We start from the raw sequence: 20,036 nt of genomic DNA, 5'->3' as shown, positions 1-20,036 counted from the left end.
CCAAAAAACAACACAAAAAAACATGTAACTAAGACACGCCTCATAGGAGATGTATCTGTTTTCAAACAGAAAAGTGTCCAAGAGTTTGGGAATGAGAGCAGTGCTGCCGCACAGGTCTGTCAGAGCCAGGTTGAACACAATCATGTATTTGGGCGTATGAAGAGATCTGACCAGCAAAATAATCAGGAGAAGAACCACATTTCCAAAGACAGTCATTATATAAACAAAACACAGGAAAATGTAATAATATCTACCATGTGCAAAGTTATAAAAGCCGCTGATGTAAAATAGTGCAGGGCGAACAAAAGATGAGTTAGTCTCCTCTATGTTCATAATCAGTCAGTAATCAGATAGCACAGTTTATAAAAGACATGAACAGTCAGAGGATGTTAATATAGGCCTACTCTGCACTTCAGAATGACGACACACATGTGAGCATTTGATCATGTGATCACATGATCGTTCATGCAGTGAGGGGTGTACAAAAGGCCCATGCAGGTTCAGAGCTAACTCATAGGTGTCTCTTGTGACACCCAATTAGGCTTCAGTGCAATTAACAAGGTACTCTGCCTGGCCAAAAAAAAAAGTCACCACCTGGATTTAACTAAGCAAATAGGTACGAGCCTCCTCCAGTTGGTCCGGTCTAGGTTCAGCAACAGTCTGTGCTAAAAGAAGAGGTCAGATGACACCTGAATATACTGAATGACCAGGTTTATTCCATCAATGGATTTGTTCTTCCCTGATGGCACGGGCATATTCTAAGATGACAATGCCAGGATTCATCTGGTTTCAAATTGTGACAGAGTGGATCAGGAGCATGAGACATCATTTTCACACATGGATTGTCCACCACAGAGTCCAGACCTTAACCCCATTGAGAATCTTTGGGATGTGCTGGAAAAGGCTTTGTGCAGCGTCAGACTCTATCATCATCAATGCAACATCTTGGTGAAAAATGAATGCAACACTGGATGGAAAATGAATCATTGTGACATTGCAGAAGTGAAATCGAAACTATGCCACAGCGAATGTGTGATGTAATCAAAGCTAAAAGCGGAACAATGAAATATTAGAGTGTGAGCTTTTTTTGGTGGCAACTTCTTTTTGGGCCAGGCAGTGTATTTCACCAATGGTGTTTCAGATGTTGTTAATTAGCTTTCTGTGAATCATTTTACAGTATTTATACTACCACTACCACTACTAATAACAATAACAATAATAATGCAATAGATTTCTATAGCATCGGTCTTGGGGCCATTAAGTACCAAATGAGGATATAATATATTCCAATGGGTTTCAAATACACAATGTATATTTATTATAAAATTTCCTACAAATTACATTCAAATATATTTCCAAGCATTCTGAGCTGCTTTAATGCAGTTTCAGTCCTTTTGAGTCCAACATAAAATCAATGTTAAATAAAGCACTTTGAGATTTAACAGATCTTTGTTACAAGATGAAAATTACAATCGGTTGATTTAACACCAAAATACTGTATGTTTTGAAGAGGGTTACAGATCCCTTATGCAAATTATGTTCTTTAAATCACATTGGATTTAAACATGTTTTAGGAATGTCCACCAGTGTAGGATTTCTGGAGACAAGTTGCATGTAAGCTTTCTGTGTAATTTGATGTAGCAGTACCCTATGGACCGGACATGCTGATTTTAAATTTTCTCTCCTGCGTGTGTGTGTGAACATGTATATCATCCATGTTCATCCCAGCTGGTGGCATCATTCTGCTCCAAACAAAAAGCTTTGAGAATTCATTATGTCCCTGGTTACATTTCACATTACTGTCGCTGGTTTGAGACCAGACCCTGGCACTTTGACACTGTCAGTGTCAAATCACTGTCTAGTTTACAGTTGGTGTCGTTTTAATCAGTTTATGCATATTGCACATTTAATCTGCACATATAGGACACATACAAGTTGTTTTTCTAAGTAGACAGGCCATGTGAAACTCAGAACCTCCAGAATGAACTCACTGAGCTGCTTCAGGTAGTGTGGATTCAGATCTTTTAGGTTCAAACCAGCTGGCAACTCAAATGGGAGACTCATTCTGCTTTGTGAATATATGCCAAATTCTAACATAAACAATTTAACCTACATATCAACTGTTTTTTGTTATTACGAATGCATAAGCATTACACTTGTTACTAGTAAAAGATATATTTGATTTGAGTATGTTAACCGTTTATCTGGTGGCTACAGCAGATTAAAAAAAAACATCAGACATCTCAGTCGAGAAAAGTACAGTACTAGGAACAACAAAGATACTGCACTCACAGGCCTCTAAAGGACCCAAGAATGTAATATATATGAAAGAGGGGACATGTGAGAGTGCCATTGCTCATCGATAATAGTCCCATTACTGCTTTTGTGTCTGTCATTACCAGTGTTAGTAATGATTCAATAAAAAGTAAAGTTTTATTTAGTTTTTTTAATTTTTATTTTTTAAAGAATGACACTTTATTCCATATTTGAATTGTGCACTTCAATAATACAAATACAATAGAGTTGTGTTTTTTGCATTAAATTGTGGTTTAACAAGACCTTTGGAAACTATGCTCACATAAAATGAAAAATATTTACATACACTTGTCTCTACTCGTTATTACCCAAGACAATCAGAATTAAATACAAGTAATATTAAAATGCTAGGAAGAATAATATATTTCCTATAACTGCTTGGTTGGTTATGTTTGAAAAAAAAAATAATAAAAAAAAATAATATATATATATATATATATATATATATATAAATTATTATTATTATCATTCTTATTACTATTATTATGTACAAATATGAACAATATGCTACTAGTTTATTGTGCTATGTTTACTTCCACACATATTTTTGAAATAACACTCAGCATCTAGAAGGTAATTGAGTAATAATTGTATATGCGTTCATGGGAGTTTCTGGTTAAATATACGATGGCATTTAGAGCATAAGACAGAATGAATTAAAGACATTTATTATGTGAAGCATTACTGCCACACTAAAGATGAGCTAAAGTAAACGTTAAGGTCAATATTTTGTGTTTTTATGTATTGAACATGTTTTTCATGTTACTGTACTGTTTTTTTAAATACATTTTGAAACAAATATATGGTATTAGCTCATTGTCTTTTACATCTTCCGCAAATACTTTTTATGACATTTAGCATCTCCTCTGTCTTTAAAGAATAGACAAATGGGTTCAGTAATGATGGTATTGTTTGTGATAAAATAAAGTTAATCATGCGAGTATTTGGGTTAAAACTAGGAAGATGAACTACAGTTTTTGCACTAATAAGAGGGATGAAAAATATGGCCACCAGCATTAGGTGAGACGTGCAGGTTTTTATAGCTTTTACACGATCTCCAACAGAAGTCCTCTTCAGTACAACAGCTATATTGACATAACTGCATCCTATTAAAGACAGAGGAATCAAAAATACTGCAACACCCCCAAACATGGCAAACTGTTGGTTTACTAACACACTGTTACATGCTATACGATACAATGACTCGTGATCACAGTAATAACTCTGAATGACCAAAGATTTACAGAAGGACAGATGATCAATGAGGCCCACTACAGCACCCAGTATACACACAGATATGAGCCAAACAAACAGCAGCATCAACGCTATAGCTGGTTTAGTCACTACAATGTGGTAATGCAAGGGGAAGCAAATAGCTATAAACCTGTCAAAAGACATTACAGCAAGTGTCCAGGACTGCATGCTGCCAAAAAACAACACAAAAAACATGTAACTAAGACAAGCTTTAAATTCAATATATCTGTTTTCAAACAAAAAAGTGTCCAAAAGTTTAGGAATGAGAGCAGTGCTGCCGCACAGGTCTGTCAGAGCCAGGTTGAACACAATCATGTATTTGGGCGTATGAAGAGATCTGACCAGCAAAATAATCAGGAGAAGAACCACATTTCCAAAAACAGTTGTTATATAAACAAACCACATAAAAGTGTAGAAATATTTGCCCTCTGGAAAGTCAAAAAACCCGCTGATATAAAATTTCATTGGACTAACATTTGGTAAAGTACTGTTTCCCATGTTCATATTCAGTTTGAAGTGTATCCACAGATTTCCATGTACTAAAGCCAAGTTAAAGACAGGGAGGTATATATACACGTATTTCTCTCCGAGAGACGCATATATCCACCTGAGACCTCACATGGTGCCTTGGAACAAAGATATGCTACTTAATAATAATATGCAGTGTTCATGTGACATTCATTTTATATAATATTTGATTTTATTCAACAATATTTTTCTATTTTATAATTAAAATGATACACATTTAAACACCATGATACATTTAAATGAATCTACAGTTGTTGTTAGGTTTATAGGCTACAGTCAAGACACATTTATAAGAACACATTTACACCAGGGGTGGGCAAACTTTTTGACACATGGGCCACAATGGATTCTAAAAGGCGAGGCTGCCAATCTGCACCATCGGCCCCTCCGACCACACACCACTTTCATACTAGGCAATGTGTCTTGCCTAAGGACACAACAACAAAACTTGGTCTGAGTGGGACTTGATCCGCTTTCGGGTTGGGAGACCAACACTCTAACCACTGAGCCACTGTCGCCATTAGACATTTGGTCTGTAACATGTAGCAAAGCATGAAGACATGAAGATGCAAGGCTCAATGTACAAACTGTTTTCCAAATGCATTAATTACAGTAATTATTAATTTATTAAATTTCAGTTAAATAAACACTGAAAAACACATTCAGTTTTATCAAGTGCCAAAAGATCAACAACTTGTTGAAAAGGTAAATTGAACAAGGCTTATCTTTACCTATTTTAATATAATTTGGTCATGTTCGGCGGGCCAGATAAATAAACCCAAAAGGCCGCATGTGGCCCCTGGGCCGTAGTTTGCCCATGTCTGATTTACACCCCTTAATTATTCTCTCACCAAAGTATTGTATAACTGTTTTGGGCTCGACACACGGGGAGCGACTAACGACACCGTGCAGCGACACTCATCACATGGGCTTTAAAATCAACACACGGGCAGAGACAAACTGCAGAGACAAACTGCAGCGACGAGCGGCAGCTCGTCACTCTGTTCCAGAGCAGATCGAGCCTCCTACTCGTCTGATTGGCTTTTTATTTGGAGGGAATTTTGAGGTTAATAGCGGTAGATGGGAAAAAGACGCTAAAATGAAATCTCGTAAAGTTTTGCTTCATTTGACTAAAATATTACAATTGGTTGCACTCTACAAAACTAAACAAAAAAGCGATCCTGGGTCCACCCTATTCTGCAGCTAATTCTGTTTAATGTAAAAACCTTAAATAAATGTATTAAAGACTGATTCAACATTAAAAAAATACATTTGGTTATTAGCCTCCATAAATTTACCTGAATTAACAAATGTGCGCATGTTAACTTACCCCTCATATTCACCCTGGCACCAACGAGTTCCCAGGCAGCTGCTTTTTTTGATATATCTCGGTAGTCTCTTTGAGATGTCAAAAAGAATTGGGAAATCCGACACCGTGAGTATAATTTTCTCCTCCATGATGTTTCTGAAGTGGACAGTGCATTGGCTCGTCAATCAAACTCTCGCTGATTGGCTAAATAATTGGATAAAAGTAGAACATTTTTCAACTTTCATTAGTCGCGTCTCAGGCCCGCGTGTGCACGTCGACATGCACGAGCGCGAGGTTTTCACGTCGCTTGACGCGGAGGTGAGAGACACGAGCGATTTACGCAGTGTCGCACAGAGACCATTGAAAATAAATGGAGAGCGAGCGACGTCGCTCCCCGTGTGTCGAGCTCATTTTATTTCTTTAATATTTTTTATATAGCATTTTGGAACATTTCTTTTCAGAAAAGGTGTTATATACATTAAGTGGATTGGATAGGAAAATGCAAATATATTTCAATAAATTGTCTTAAGAGAATAATAAATAAAGACTTACACACTTGAAGAGGACTACAAATTCCTACAAATAGCCCACATAACCAGAGAAAACTACCCAAATTTGAATAAAAAAGCAATCTATTCAATATTTTTGCAGTCTCGTTCAACCTGTGTTAGTTTCTCCAAGTTTCTCCTAGGTCTGTATCTCCTGCAAATTGTTTTAATGGCGGCACGAATCTCATCAGTATTCAGAGAGTAAATAAAAGGGTTCAGCAGAGATGGAAATGTCTGTGACAATGTAGAGTTGATCATTCGAGTATTTGGGTGGAAGTTTGGGAAGTAGGCAGCTATGTTTGTGCCCACAAGAGGAATAAAAAATATGACCACAAGCATAAGATGAGAAGAGCATGTTTTAAAAGTTTTAAATCGGTCTCCACTAGATCCAGTTCTCTTTAGTGCTACGGAAATACTTACATAACTGGAGCCTATTAAAAATAAAGGAAAAATGAACACAATAGCACCACTAAAAACAACAAATCTACGGTTTACCAATGCACTATTACATGCAAGATGATACATCGACGCATGGTCACAGTAAAAGCTCTGAATGACCAGAGATTTACAAAACGAGAGACGGTTTATGAGGCCCACTACAGTTCCTATGACACCATGAGCTAAAAGCCAGACAAATAAGAGCATTAATGCCACAGCTGGTTTAGTCATGACACTGTGATAGTATAAAGGTAAGCATATAGCTATAAACCTGTCAAAAGACATTGTCACAAGTGTCCAGGACTGCATGCTGATAAAAATCAATACAAAAAACATGTAACTAAGACACGCCTCATAGGAGATGTATCTGTTTTCAAACAGAAAAGTGTCCAAGAGTTTGGGAATGAGAGCAGTGCTGCCGCACAGGTCTGTCAGAGCCAGGTTGAACACAATCATGTATTTGGGCGTATGAAGAGATCTGACCAGCAAAATAATCAGGAGAAGAACCACATTTCCAAAGACAGTCATTATATAAACAAAACACAGGAAAATATAAAAATAAATACCATTGGGAAAGTCATAAAACCCATTAATGTAAAACTGAGCAGGATGGATAAATGTCATGTTCAGTAAGATTTCCTTCTCCATGTTTGAAATTGCAGTTCTGAACAGCTTGAGCACAGAGATAAGTGAAGATTGCCCATGGCATTGTGGTTAAATACACTCCTCACACTCCCCTGATGCTGACCCACAACTGGGGTATGTCCCTGTAGGCAAAACATCTCCACATCTTGCATTGTTGCAAAGGCTCTGCCATCCAAGTACAATAAAATACAAAATACAATATACGTGACTATCCCCTAGGGGTAATTTGTCTTAGACTAGTGCTGTATGTTTAAAGAAAAAGATACACACACAGCAAGTCACACTCACAATAAACACCATTAACAGAGCAGATTCCTTTCTAGAAACTGATTTAGGAGCAAAGATGTAATCAGTGGAGTCTGCCATGCAGGAGGTCATACTCAGCATAGAGGACATGGGTGTGGTCAGACACTATCCTCTGGGTCTGCTCATTCCTCATACCTAGCTGACAGATTATTTTCCTATCACTGTTTATCTGGCACTGGGGGTTTCGAAAATGTCTCAGAATCTGTCCAACCATGCTTCATAGACAGCTCAACCGCAAAGTGAGATATAGCAGATTACAGTCGAAAGAAAGCCCTTGAGGAAGCCGCCTAAACCTGTGGCACATCCAACTGCAAACAGGCAAGAGCTGTTCAAGTATTCCTCTCTTATGTGCCAAACAGGAAAGAAAACATGAGCAACATCCAGATTTGCAGTAAGGAAGTAAATACACTCCACACAGACTTTACTTACATCTGATTACTTATACCAGATGTTTTTTTTCAAATAGCTGCTGTAACATGGTTCATATGTCACTCACATGTGGGAGATGTACTTTTGGTCTATTCTCTGAGCACAGGACTTATGTGCTTGTACTTCCTGGTTCTAGTCAGGACCCGAGCAGCAGTGTTCTGGATGTACTGCAGTTGTCTTAACACTCATTTGAGAGGTCAGTGAGCAGGCTGTTACAGCAGTCTAACCTACTGGAGACAAACGTATGGGTAACGCTCTCCAAGTGTATTATACTCTGTCCAAGTCTATTATATATATATATATATATATATATATATATATATATATATATATATATATATATATATATATATATAGTTCTTTCTGAGAGGATTGTTTGATAGAATCACTATGTTTTTAACTTTACTTACTTTACTTACTTACTTTTTAGAATATTGATTGTTTGGATGTCTCTTAAATGTAGTCCTAATCTCCTGTAGAGCTATAGGGTTGTGAGAGCTGGGGTGCACTTGGCTCAGTGCTCACTCAGATCAGATACTGTGTGGCCCTGGATCACTCGACTTATTAACTATAAACCAAACCATCAACCTGGCTCTCCACATCATCCTGCAGCACCATCATCACCCAAGACCTCAAGTGGGAGGCGAGCATCAGCTGCAGCCCCCCATCTCTCCAAGACCTGCATGTCTCCAGGACTCGGGGGGGGCGAGCAGTTCGGATCACAGCTGATGTTTCTCACCCTGGACACAAACTATTTTAGCTACTTCTCTTGAACAGTCCAAAAAATGTCTCACTCAGACTGCAACCTGTGCTCTGCTATACTGTTGCGGTCACTACCTTCAGAATCTGCACACCATCACCATCACCGCACTGAGCTACTCTCGTTACTTTTAATTCTTATTTTTACTTTTGATTTGAAATACTTGTGGCCTCTGCACGAGAGCTGCACCTCATATAATCTTAGCCTGCGGTGAAGAGGTGACAATCCAAATCACGTTCTTTAGCGGACACGGTCTAATTTATTATGTGCATGGAACACTGCACAGTTTATGCATCAGCAGGGCTTTGTAAATGGTATACAATCGTTTAAAATTGCTCATTCACAAATTTTAAACAATGAAATGTAGTTTTCAAAGGAGCAGAAGTAATAAAAAATACACACACACACCTATCATTTGAGATGCTTTTTCACATGTATTAGAGGTGTGTTTAACAGCAGTTCAGCGGCTCATTAAACTATCAGCTATACATTTAGATGTCAGTTCTACATCCTTAAACAACAAATATTATGTATTATTTGAATTGTTATTGGTCTTTAAACATGGCCTGGAGTATTTTAGCTCTGGAATTGCATTGTTTAGAACTTAAAATGGTGCGTACTTAAAAAAAAAACAACCAAAAAAAACAGACCATCATTCCCCAGCCTCAGTGCTCAATATACTCTGATCTGGTACCGCTTACCATCAACTGGCAACACAAGCAATTCCCACAGCATAAACAATAACACTTTGTAATGGGGATCATGTCTGGATATGTTAGTTTAAACATACAGCAGTAATGAGCGTGATTTGATGGCAGAAATGCTTAAAATGAGTCTGTGGATGATTTGTGGACTTAAAAACTTCACAGGCCTTCTATCTATGATGCCACAGTTGCGGGAAATTTCAAATAGTGTTTTGTTAGGACTTTCTATAGAAGATTACTTAAACCAGTGTGAATGTAAATAAAAACAATTCAAGGTATATTTTTAATGAGGGAACCATATTCAAACTTGCTCCAAAAAGTCTATTTTGAATAAAATGTGTTCTTTAAAGTCCAGAGACTCCTGCCCATAAAGAATTTTTTCCATAAAGTGCAATGTAATCACAAACTGCTTGTGTTTGTCTGACAGGGCTTCTATAGTGTTCAAAAATGTTGGATTTTGTCTCAATTATGATCTATTTTCAGCATAAAGTTTTTCTCAGCTCAAAATTCTTCAATTGTCTTAAAAACTGCTTGTTACTCAGTAGCCTTGGCTCACTTTGCTCCGTTCTGCTCTGCTCTGCTCTAGCTACTCTGATTGGTCAGAGAGGTCACATGATACACAAGACCTTGCTCTTTGTGCGCACTCACATTTGTTCGAGTGTCCGCTGGGAGGAGGGCCCCCGCATGTACCTAGTCACTAAAGGCTAATCTAGAGACATGCACCATTGAGCTCGGCCCATTGACTTGAATGGGCCCAGGACTTGAGGCACACACACACACACTTGGGCCAGGATTTCAGGACTTGAGGCACACACACACTTTTCAGCCTTTGTCTTGTCACATGACCTAGGCTTTAGAGCTCCTGCCCCCATTGTCTTCCATGTATTTGAGCAAAATTTGTATTGCCCCAGTACAGATGTATAAGCGGCTCTTGAAGTCAAACTGAGTAAGCTGTGTACTGTCAACATTGAACTATAAAGCATTTTATTGTCAGAGTTTCAGAGTCAGAACGCTCTGGTGTTCAAATAAATTAAGGCTTTGCATTCAAGTACCTTGGATCTTTCTTTCAACTTTTTACTACAACCCGGTGATTCAGGGAGTGGTCATAGTGAATATTTCTTGATTGTAAAGAAAAACTGCTTGTGTTTGGCAGAGATTGGTTAAGAATGTTATAATTTGCATTTTTATGAGCCAGCCTTCCTCCTTCCTAGTAATGCTGTATAAACATTGCGCTTGGATTGGTTAGAGCTGATAACACGAGAACAGAAGTGTACGGGCTCAACGGACAAAGAATCACTTAGACACATTCCATTCACCAAGGTTAGACACATGAGCTTTGGGCCAGAGGATTAATGTCATTAAAACTCAAGGCCAATAGAATGCTTTGACACAATTCATCTAAAATTTAAAGTTAACAGTTGACTTTTTGAAGCCACTGTGTTATGCTGCATTTCTAGTCCTAAGAGTGAAACAACTTATTGTCCCTTGCTGGTCATCAACCACATTGTGCTTTTCTCACTCATATAAGACATTAACAGAGACAGTAGGGTAACCATTTTCTTGTCAGGTTGCCCTTTAAAGTACAATACATTTATTTTCTGCATTTGATCCATCCTTCACTTGGACTCGGGAAGGTTTGACTCCCCCAAAACTTTTAGCAATTGTCACATTAATGTCTCGTTGTGCTGTGCTCCTCTTCTCCTGCAGATCTTTTTAATGGCAGTAAGCATCTCCTCTGTCTTGAGAGAGTAAATAAAAGGGTTTAGTAGAGCTGGCACTGTGTGAGTCAAAGCGGAGTTGATCATGCGCGTATTTGGGTGAAAGTTTGGGAAATGTACAGCTATATTTGTGCTAATGACTGGAATAAAAAATATAGCCACAAGGATTAAGTGAGATGTACAGGTTTTAAGAGCTTTAAGACGCTCTCCTCCAGACACAATCCTCTTTAGTGCATATGTAATACAGGCATAACTACAACCTACAAGAGCCAAGGGAACCAACAGCATTATAACAGCACTAAAAATGCCAACTTGGTTGTTTATGAAATAAGTGTTACATGATATACGATACACAGGAGCATTGTCACAATAAAAACTCTGAATGACCACAGTTTTACAAAAGGACAGACGATCAATGAGGCCAGCCAGAGGGGCTATTACCCCAAGAGCTAAAAGCCAAACAAAAGTGAGTAATGCTGCGATAACTGGTTTAGACACAACACTGTGGTAGTGTAAAGGGAAACAAATAGCTACAAACCTGTCAAAAGACATTGCCACAAGTGTCCAGGACTGAACACTGCCGAAAAACAACACAAAAAACATGTAACTAAGACACGCCTCATAGGAGATGTATCTGTTTTCAAACAGAAAAGTGTCCAAGAGTTTGGGAATGAGAGCAGTGCTGCCGCACAGGTCTGTCAGAGCCAGGTTGAACACAATCATGTATTTGGGCGTATGAAGAGATCTGACCAGCAAAATAATCAGGAGAAGAACCACATTTCCAAAGACAGTCATTATATAAACAAAACACAGGAAAATGTAGAAATATGTACCATGTGGAAAGTCATAAAACCCATTAATGTAAAAATGTGCTGGACGAACAAAAGTCATATTTGATAAAGCAAAGCTACTCTCCTCCATGTTTATCGACTCTTGCGGGAAAAGGAGAATAAAAAAGCTCCTACACTGTGCACTGAACAACTGAATGCCTTTCAAAATTCTTTTATTGCAGGATATGCCCCTCAATCCATTGACGTCATACTTACATACATACAGTGTTGAACTTTGGGGACCAAACAACTGCCAGCCTCCGGTGTAATATGTAAATTATGTAAGTTATGAGTTGAGAAAGATTTTTTTTAAATCATAATCACTGTTAATAGTTTATATATATACACACACACACACACATATATATACATACATATGTATATACATACATACATACATATACACATATACATATATACATATATACATATATATATATATACATATATATATATATATATATATACATATATATACATATATATATATATACATACATACATACATACATATATGTATATATATATACATATATATATATATATACACATATATATATACATATATATATACATATATATATATATATATATATACATACATACATATAGTCGAGACCAAAAACTATATTAATAGATTAATAGATATTTCAATGTTCAGCCTTTAGTTTTGATTATGCCACACATTCTCTGTCGCATAGTTTCGAATTCTCTTCTGCAATGTCACAAGATTTATTTCCATCCAGTGTTGCATTCATTTTTCACCAAGATGTTGCATTGATGCTGGTTGAGTCTGACGCTGCACAAAGTCTTCTCCAGCACATCGCAAAGATTCTCAATGGGGTTAAGGTCTGGACTCTGTGGTGGACAATCCATGTGTGAAAATGATGTCTCATGCTCCATGAATTCAACTGAAAGATAATATACAGTTTAAAAGACATATATGCTTTTTTTCTCACTGTTTGACATGAAATCAGGCAAACTTTTCCTGTTTTAGGTCAATTAAGATTACCAAAATAATTTCTATTTGCTAAATTCTAGAATAATGAGAGTATTTTTTTAGACAATTTTTCATTACTTTCTTAAAAGTCAGGCGTTTACATACATTTCAATAGTATTTGGTACCATTGCCATTGATTTAGAAGAAAACTATGAAAAATTGTTATTTAGCAAATAGAAATCATTTTGGTAATCCTAATATTACATTTGTGGAGCATGTAAAATATTGTTATGAGAATTAATCTCACACTGAGCTGTTTCAGTCTGCCAGCTTTGGTGTGTTTCTGTTCATGTTCAGTGGGTCTTTCCCTCTCTACTGCGTGATTTGTGTCAGAGTGCTACTCACTGAACAGGGGAGCTTTGGAGGTCAGGAGAGGAAAACTCTTCAAAATAGTGCATGGGTCTCATTGGCTTTTCTAATCAGAGGCATATAACACTATTTTCTGCAAAGTTTCACAACTTAAAGTCAAAGTTGTTGTTTTTTTCTCTCCATTGTAAACAGTGGGTGTTCCATAGGTGAGGCTCTAACATTGATCATTGTGACATATCAATAAAATCAGTGGCATCCAGTGTATAAGTGATTCAAATTTCACCATGTTCAAGCATATGCTTATATGCATACCATATAAGACCATTATTTGACCATATAAGATTAAAAAAAAACAACATAGGAGTCTTTGTGCACCTTCTGGCCAACTGTGAAAAATGGCCCATATCCATTATAGATTTTGTTACATCGTTGTTCTGAATTTCATGACTCTACAGAATATGCCTGCTCCCACTCCCAATGGGGCCAAATTTGTGGTCCCTGTGTTGAATTAGTACATGTTGGGCTTTGTTGGCATTTTTTGCTGGGCTGGTCGATCCTACACTCCTAAGTGAGACTTTTCATCAATGTTCAGAGGGTCAAATGCAATTATTTTTCGGAGAGTAATAATAAATCGGTGAGGAACAATGCCCCTTGCCAGTTACTTTGTTACTGATTCAGGCCAATGACATTAAAGGCCTCAATAATATGTGTACATTCAAAAAAAAGAGTTAAGTCAGGACAGATTTGACACATGTACAGAGCATTACTTTATGTTGCATGTCTCACATCAAAATCCTCCAATTTAAATTAGTTTCAACAGAGCACATTTTAATGTATTTGAAACTAAACTAATATGGACTCTTGGTCTGAAAGAATAAGTTGTGGTCAGGAGTAACATTTTTTCACATATAAAATCATCTTCTTCAGTTTGAACATTTTTAAATAATGTTTCAGTTTTGTCACATTTTTATTCTTTTCTTATTTGATTCAAATGTTTTGTAAGGTATTTGATTCAAATGTTTTGTAAGGGCGCTTGATGATGGTGAGCATCTCCTCTGTCTTTAGAGTATAGATAATCGGGTTAAGTAAAGACGGTATAGTGTGTGTGAGTGTAGAATTGATCATCCGAGTGTTTGGTTTTAAGTAGGTAGTCAACACAGCTATATTTGTGCTAATAATTGGCATAAAAAAGATTGTAACAAGAATCAAATGAGAGGTGCAGGTTTTTAAAGCTTTTAGACGTTCTTTTCCTTTTGCAATTCTCTTCAGTGCAAGACCAATGAAAAAGTAAGTGAGTGCTATGAGAAAGAAGGGAAAGAACAACATGACAGACAAAACAAATGAACTGAAATTGTAGTTCAGTAAATAACTGTTACAGGCAAGTCTATACACAGGCCCATGGTCACAGAAAAAACTCTGAATGACAAGAGAGTTACAAAAAGAGAGACGATTGATAAGGCCAGCCAGGCTGCTTATTACACTTAGAGATAGAAGCCAAACAAATAGCAACATTACAGCAACAGCTGATTTAGTCACAACTTTGTGGTAGTGTAAAGGGAAACAAATAGCTACAAACCTGTCAAAAGACATTGTCACAAGTGTCCAGGACTGAACACTGCCGAAAAACAACACAAAAAACATGTAACTAAGACACGCCTCATAGGAGATGTATCTGTTTTCAAACAGAAAAGTGTCCAAGACTTTGGGAATGAGAGCAGTGCTGCCGCACAGGTCTGTCAGAGCCAGGTTGAACACAATCATGTATTTGGGCGTATGAAGAGATCTGACCAGCAAAATAATCAGGAGAAGAACCACATTTCCAAAGACAGTCATTATATAAACAAAACACAGGAAAATGTAGAAATATGTATCATGTGGAAAGTCATGAAATCCACTGATATAAAACTGCTCTGGACGAACAAAAGTTGAGTTTGTTAAAGATCTTTGTTTCTTTTCCTTTTCCATTTCTGAAGAATGACCAGAAAAATATGTGGTCAAACAACAAGGTGAAGCAAAATGAAGTGTGTCTGAGACAGTGACATTTATACATCCCCTGAATAATCACCTATGCGTGCAATGAATATGCAATTAAGGGGAGGCTAATCTCCTGCTCTTTCTATAACTGATAAAATTGTAATTGAATTATTACAAAGGCTGGAGTGTAACTGGCCCGTCTGTAGAACTAGACAATATATTGCTCTATCATGGAGTCGTCTTGAAGCGTCTGAAGCACATTGGATTTGACAACGCTACATGTAATTGGTTCCAAAATTATTTGTTAATCAGATTTTCTAACTTTAAGTAAAGGAGAGCCTCAAGGCTCAATTTTGGGCCCCCTACTTTTTACTATTTTCATTAATTCCACTAGTTACAAATTAAGAGAAAGTCACACACATTTAAATGCAGATGATGCTGTTGTATATGCAAGTGCTCCCTCTGCTGATCAGGCACTTTTAAAACTGCAACAAGATTTTAATGAAATCATATATTCCCTCCTGAATCTTAAACTGTCTTTGAATGCAAATAAAACTAAATATATGATCTTTTTCTAAAAAACATAATTTAAGTAACGTGCAAACTACAAATCTTTCTCACTCTGCTCTTCGTTTTATTACAGGTGATGAAGTTGAAACCCATCACTGTTCTCTATGAAAAAGTGGGTTGTCCATCACTGTCTATTAGAAGAGAACAGCACTGTATGAAATTGATCTATAAGGGACTTCAAAACTGCCAGAATACCTCACATGCTTGTTATTCATTGATACCAGAACATTTAATACCAGATCACGCGACTGCATAAGGCTAAGGACGAGCCGCACCAAAACTGAGACGGGAAAGAGGCTTTTAGCTGTTTTGCTTCACAAAAATAGAATCCAAGGAAAAGCAAAACCCAATGCATCAGTGACTTAATCACAATTTAATGATAACAAACTGTTATACACACACCTGCACCTGTTTTTAATGTTTTATATGGACTTATATATTTGTTTGTGTGTTCTGGCTTGTATTGCATTTTAAACTGTGCACCCATGAAAAACAGAGCTCAAGTGCTCTCATTGGGTTCCCCTGTATAAACAAAGATAAATAAATACATCTAAATTGTTGATATATGTGTGGCAATCCAAGGGGGTGACTAAATAAAATGTAAAATTAGATAAAAAAAATATAACTTTACATCCTTAAACCTCTGGTACATATGTTTAACCTTTCTCTGGCCGAGGATGTTATACCATTTGAACTGAAAAGAGCAAACATTATTCCCGTATTTAAAGACGATGAACCTGGCATTTTCAATCACCAATCTCTGTTTTACCAACAATATCAAACATTCTTGAAGAACTTGTTTATCAGAGTTTAATAGATCACCTCTGTGTGAATTTTCAACCACTTTGCACTTTACATCTGTGAGTCATAGAACCATAGTTACATACATAACTCTCACTATATTGGTGGGGTCTATGTCTTTGAAGCAGCAACCTCGTGCATACTAAAGTTATAGTGTAAATGACTTTTTCAATCGGACTGACCACAATAATGTTTGTGTCAATTTTTATTAACTTTGCATAAAGTAATTTCTGGCTCTGTATATAGATTTGGAAAGTCTAATATGAAATAGTGGATGTTTTTGTTTGCATAGTCAATATTATAAAGAATGTGATGTTGGTCCAATTGACTGTTTTCGTGTAATAGTGAATACAGTTAATCCCCCAGTTTTCATAATAATTGGATAATCCTGGTCTTTTCATGTACATTGTAAGGGACACTTGCGTCACCATTGGTTGTGTGCTCATTAGTCTGCTCTATGCAGGTTTTCATTTTGCACTGTTGGTTACAATTTTAGCTCTGTAGACTGATGCAAGTGGTGATTAGCAGGTATCAAAAAACAGGAAATAATGATGTTTTTTGATAAAGTGTTACACAGAAACCGTAATGAATATCTAAAAAAAAAAAAAAGATAACTATTGATTATCAACTTCTCCAGATGTGGCATGTGGAGTGTGAGGTCATTTGGATCAAAAAACCTAGGACTAGGTAAGTTTCATATAAACATATGTCAAAGTGACAGCACAAATACCATCCTGTATGGGCGACTTCCTGTGTGATATAGAGTATTGCTCTAATTATGTTTCAGGGTTGTCCTCATGTGTCTCATCGCTCGTTGGCCTAAGTCGAGGTACATGTGTCTTCCATCCCACAGGGGTCACTTAAAGGTGGCGCTATAGAGCCATTTTTTGTGGACCATGTAAATATTGTTATGACAATTTCACACTGAGCTGGTTCAGTGTGCCAACTTTGGTGCGTTTCTGTTGATGTGTAGTGGCTCTTTCCCTCTCTATTGTGTGATTTTGTTTGAGTACTATTCACTTACAATGGGAGTTTTGGAGAACCCTAGAAGAAAACTGTACAGAATAGGACATGGGTTTCATTGGCTTTTCTGATCAAGGGCACATAAAACATTTTTTTGCAGTATCACTAATTAAAGTCAAAGTATTTTTTTTCTCCTCATTGTAAACTTTGTGCAGTCCTATAGATGATGTTCTAGCATTAAGTGTGCTTGACATCATTGTGATCAGTGGCATCCAGTGTATAAGTGACTCAAATTTCAACATGGTTCATCTAAGCATGCGGTGGTACTTTTTTTAGAAGTCTTTCTGCCCCTGCTGGTCAACCGTGAAAAATGCCCCATATCCATCATAGAAATTTTTGCATCTTCTCATGTATAGATTTTAATCCCCACGTTTTATATAAATTTAATAATGTTGATATTTCATGTCTATGGTAGAGGGCGCTATACTGTACACTTTTCATATACTCCATAATCCATTATATTCAGGCCGAGATCATACATTAGTGATGAAAATTTGAGCTCTCTAGGCCAATGCCTGCGGCCGTGAGGAATCATCAAAGAAACAGCAAATGAAGGCGTTTTTCACCAGTATGTTGCTCACAAACATTAAAGAGTATGCCAAAAAATGACAAGATCGGTTTAACATAAACCCATTAAAAGTGACAACAGAACTTCAATCCAATATGGCCGACTTCCTGTTCATCATAGGGCAGACCTTCAATTCAGCTTTAGGCTTGTCTCATGGAGCTTTATCACTGTTCTGAATTTCATGAGCCACTCCAGAACATGCCTGTTCCCACTCCTGGTGGAGTCAAATTTGTGCTCCCCGTGTTAAATTGGCTTATTAATTGTCATCATGCCCATTTTATCAATAATCATCAACATGCGTTCATTTAAAAAAAAAAGAGTTAAATCAGAACAGATTTGACACATGTACAGAGCATTACTTTATGTTGCATGTCTCACATGAAAATCCTCCAATTTAAATTAGTTTCAATACAGCACATTGTAATAAATATGAAACAAAAAACAATATGGACTTTGGTTTGAAAGAATAAGTTGTAGTGAAGCAAATATTTTTCACATATAAAATCATCTATGTCAGTCTAAACAGTTTTGAATGTTTGAAATAATGTTTCAGTTTTTGTCACAGTTTTATTCTTTTCTTATTTGATTCAAATGTTTTGTAAGGGCGCTTGATGATCGTGAGCATCTCCTCTGTCTTTAGAGTATAGATAATCGGGTCAAGTAAAGGCGGTATAGTGTGTGTGAGTGTAGAATTGATCATCCGAGTGTTTGGTGTAAAGTAGGTAGCAAATGCAGTTATATTTGTGCTAATAAGTGGTATAAAAAAAATAGTAACAAGAATCAAATGAGAGGTGCAGGTTTTTAAAGCTTTTAGACGTTCTTTTCCTTTTGCAATTCTCTTCAGTGCAAGACCAATGAAAAAGTAAGTGAGTGCTATGAGAAAGAAGGGAAAGAACAACATGATAAACGCACCAAATATAGCGACATAGTGGTTAAGTAAATAACTGTTACAGGCAAGTCTAAACACAGGCCCATGGTCACAGAAAAAACTCTGAATGACAAGAGAGTTGCAAAAAGAGAGACGATTGATAAGGCCAGCCAGGCTGCTTATTACACTTAGAGATAGAAGCCAAACAAATAGCAACATTACAGCAACAGCTGATTTAGTCACAACTTTGTGGTAGTGTAAAGGGAAACAAATAGCTACAAACCTGTCAAAAGACATTGTCACAAGTGTCCAGGACTGAACACTGCCGAAAAACAACACAAAAAACATGTAACTAAGACACGCCTCATAGGAGATGTATCTGTTTTCAAACAGAAAAGTGTCCAAGACTTTGGGAATGAGAGCAGTGCTGCCGCACAGGTCTGTCAGAGCCAGGTTGAACACAATCATGTATTTGGGCGTATGAAGAGATCTGACCAGCAAAATAATCAGGAGAAGAACCACATTTCCAAAGACAGTCATTATATAAACAAAACACAGGAAAATGTAGAAATATGTACCATGTGGAAAGTCATGAAATCCACTGATATAAAACTGCTCTGGACGAACAAAAGTTGAGTTTGTTAAAGATCTTTGTTTCTTTTCCTTTTCCATTTCTGAAGAATGAACAGAAAAATATGTGGTCAAACAACAAGGTGAAGCAAAATGAAGTGTGTCTGAGACAGTGACATTTATACATCCCCTGAATAATCACCTATGCGTGCAATGAATATGCAATTAAGGGGAGGCTAATCTCCTGCTCTTTCTATAACTGATAAAATTGTAATTGAATTATTACAAAGGCTGGAGTGTAACTGGCCCGTCTGTAGAACTAGACAATATATTGCTCTATCATGGAGTCGTCTTGAAGCGTCTGACAAATAATTTTGGAACCAATTACATGTAGCGTTGTCAAATCCAATGTGCTTCAATCAGATTTTCTAACTTTAAGTAAAGGAGAGCCTCAAGGCTCAATTTTGGGCCCCCTACTTTTTACTATTTTCATTAATTCCACTGGTTACAAATTAAGAGAAAGTCACACACATTTAAATGCAGATGATGCTGTTGTATATGCAAGTGC

At 36.9% G+C, this 20,036-nt stretch overlaps 5 protein-coding genes across 5 annotated transcripts; all 5 read right to left on the bottom strand.

Moving 5' to 3' along the window:
• Positions 1-3,129: 3,129 nt before the first annotated feature.
• Positions 3,130-4,035, bottom strand: LOC117381650 (olfactory receptor 1-like). The gene has a single exon (XM_033978642.2). It carries the CDS (start codon positions 4,033-4,035, stop codon positions 3,130-3,132), a length of 906 nt encoding a protein of 301 aa, XP_033834533.2.
• Positions 4,036-6,039: 2,004 nt separating this feature from the next.
• Positions 6,040-7,041, bottom strand: LOC117381648 (olfactory receptor 146-like). The gene has a single exon (XM_033978640.1). The coding sequence runs from the start codon at positions 7,039-7,041 to the stop codon at positions 6,040-6,042; it is 1,002 nt and encodes a 333-aa protein (XP_033834531.1).
• Positions 7,042-10,901: 3,860 nt separating this feature from the next.
• On the bottom strand, positions 10,902-12,919 carry LOC117381647 (olfactory receptor 1-like). Its single transcript, XM_033978639.2, has 2 exons — positions 12,911-12,919; positions 10,902-11,885 (listed from the first exon to the last, which is right to left on the bottom strand). Exons 1-2 carry the CDS (start codon positions 12,917-12,919, stop codon positions 10,902-10,904), a joined length of 993 nt encoding a protein of 330 aa, XP_033834530.2.
• A 1,162-nt stretch (positions 12,920-14,081) lies between these two features.
• Positions 14,082-15,059, bottom strand: LOC117381646 (olfactory receptor 1-like). Its single transcript, XM_033978637.1, has one exon. It carries the CDS (start codon positions 15,057-15,059, stop codon positions 14,082-14,084), a length of 978 nt encoding a protein of 325 aa, XP_033834528.1.
• Positions 15,060-18,589: 3,530 nt separating this feature from the next.
• On the bottom strand, positions 18,590-19,570 carry LOC117381645 (olfactory receptor 1496-like). Its single transcript, XM_033978636.1, has one exon. It carries the CDS (start codon positions 19,568-19,570, stop codon positions 18,590-18,592), a length of 981 nt encoding a protein of 326 aa, XP_033834527.1.
• Between the last annotated feature and the right edge of the window lie 466 nt (positions 19,571-20,036).

The sequence above is a fragment of the Periophthalmus magnuspinnatus genome, chromosome 14 (genome assembly GCF_009829125.3).
Source record: "Periophthalmus magnuspinnatus isolate fPerMag1 chromosome 14, fPerMag1.2.pri, whole genome shotgun sequence".
Lineage (NCBI taxonomy): Eukaryota > Metazoa > Chordata > Actinopteri > Gobiiformes > Gobiidae > Periophthalmus > Periophthalmus magnuspinnatus.
This window is presented reverse-complemented; position numbering and strand designations above follow the sequence as displayed.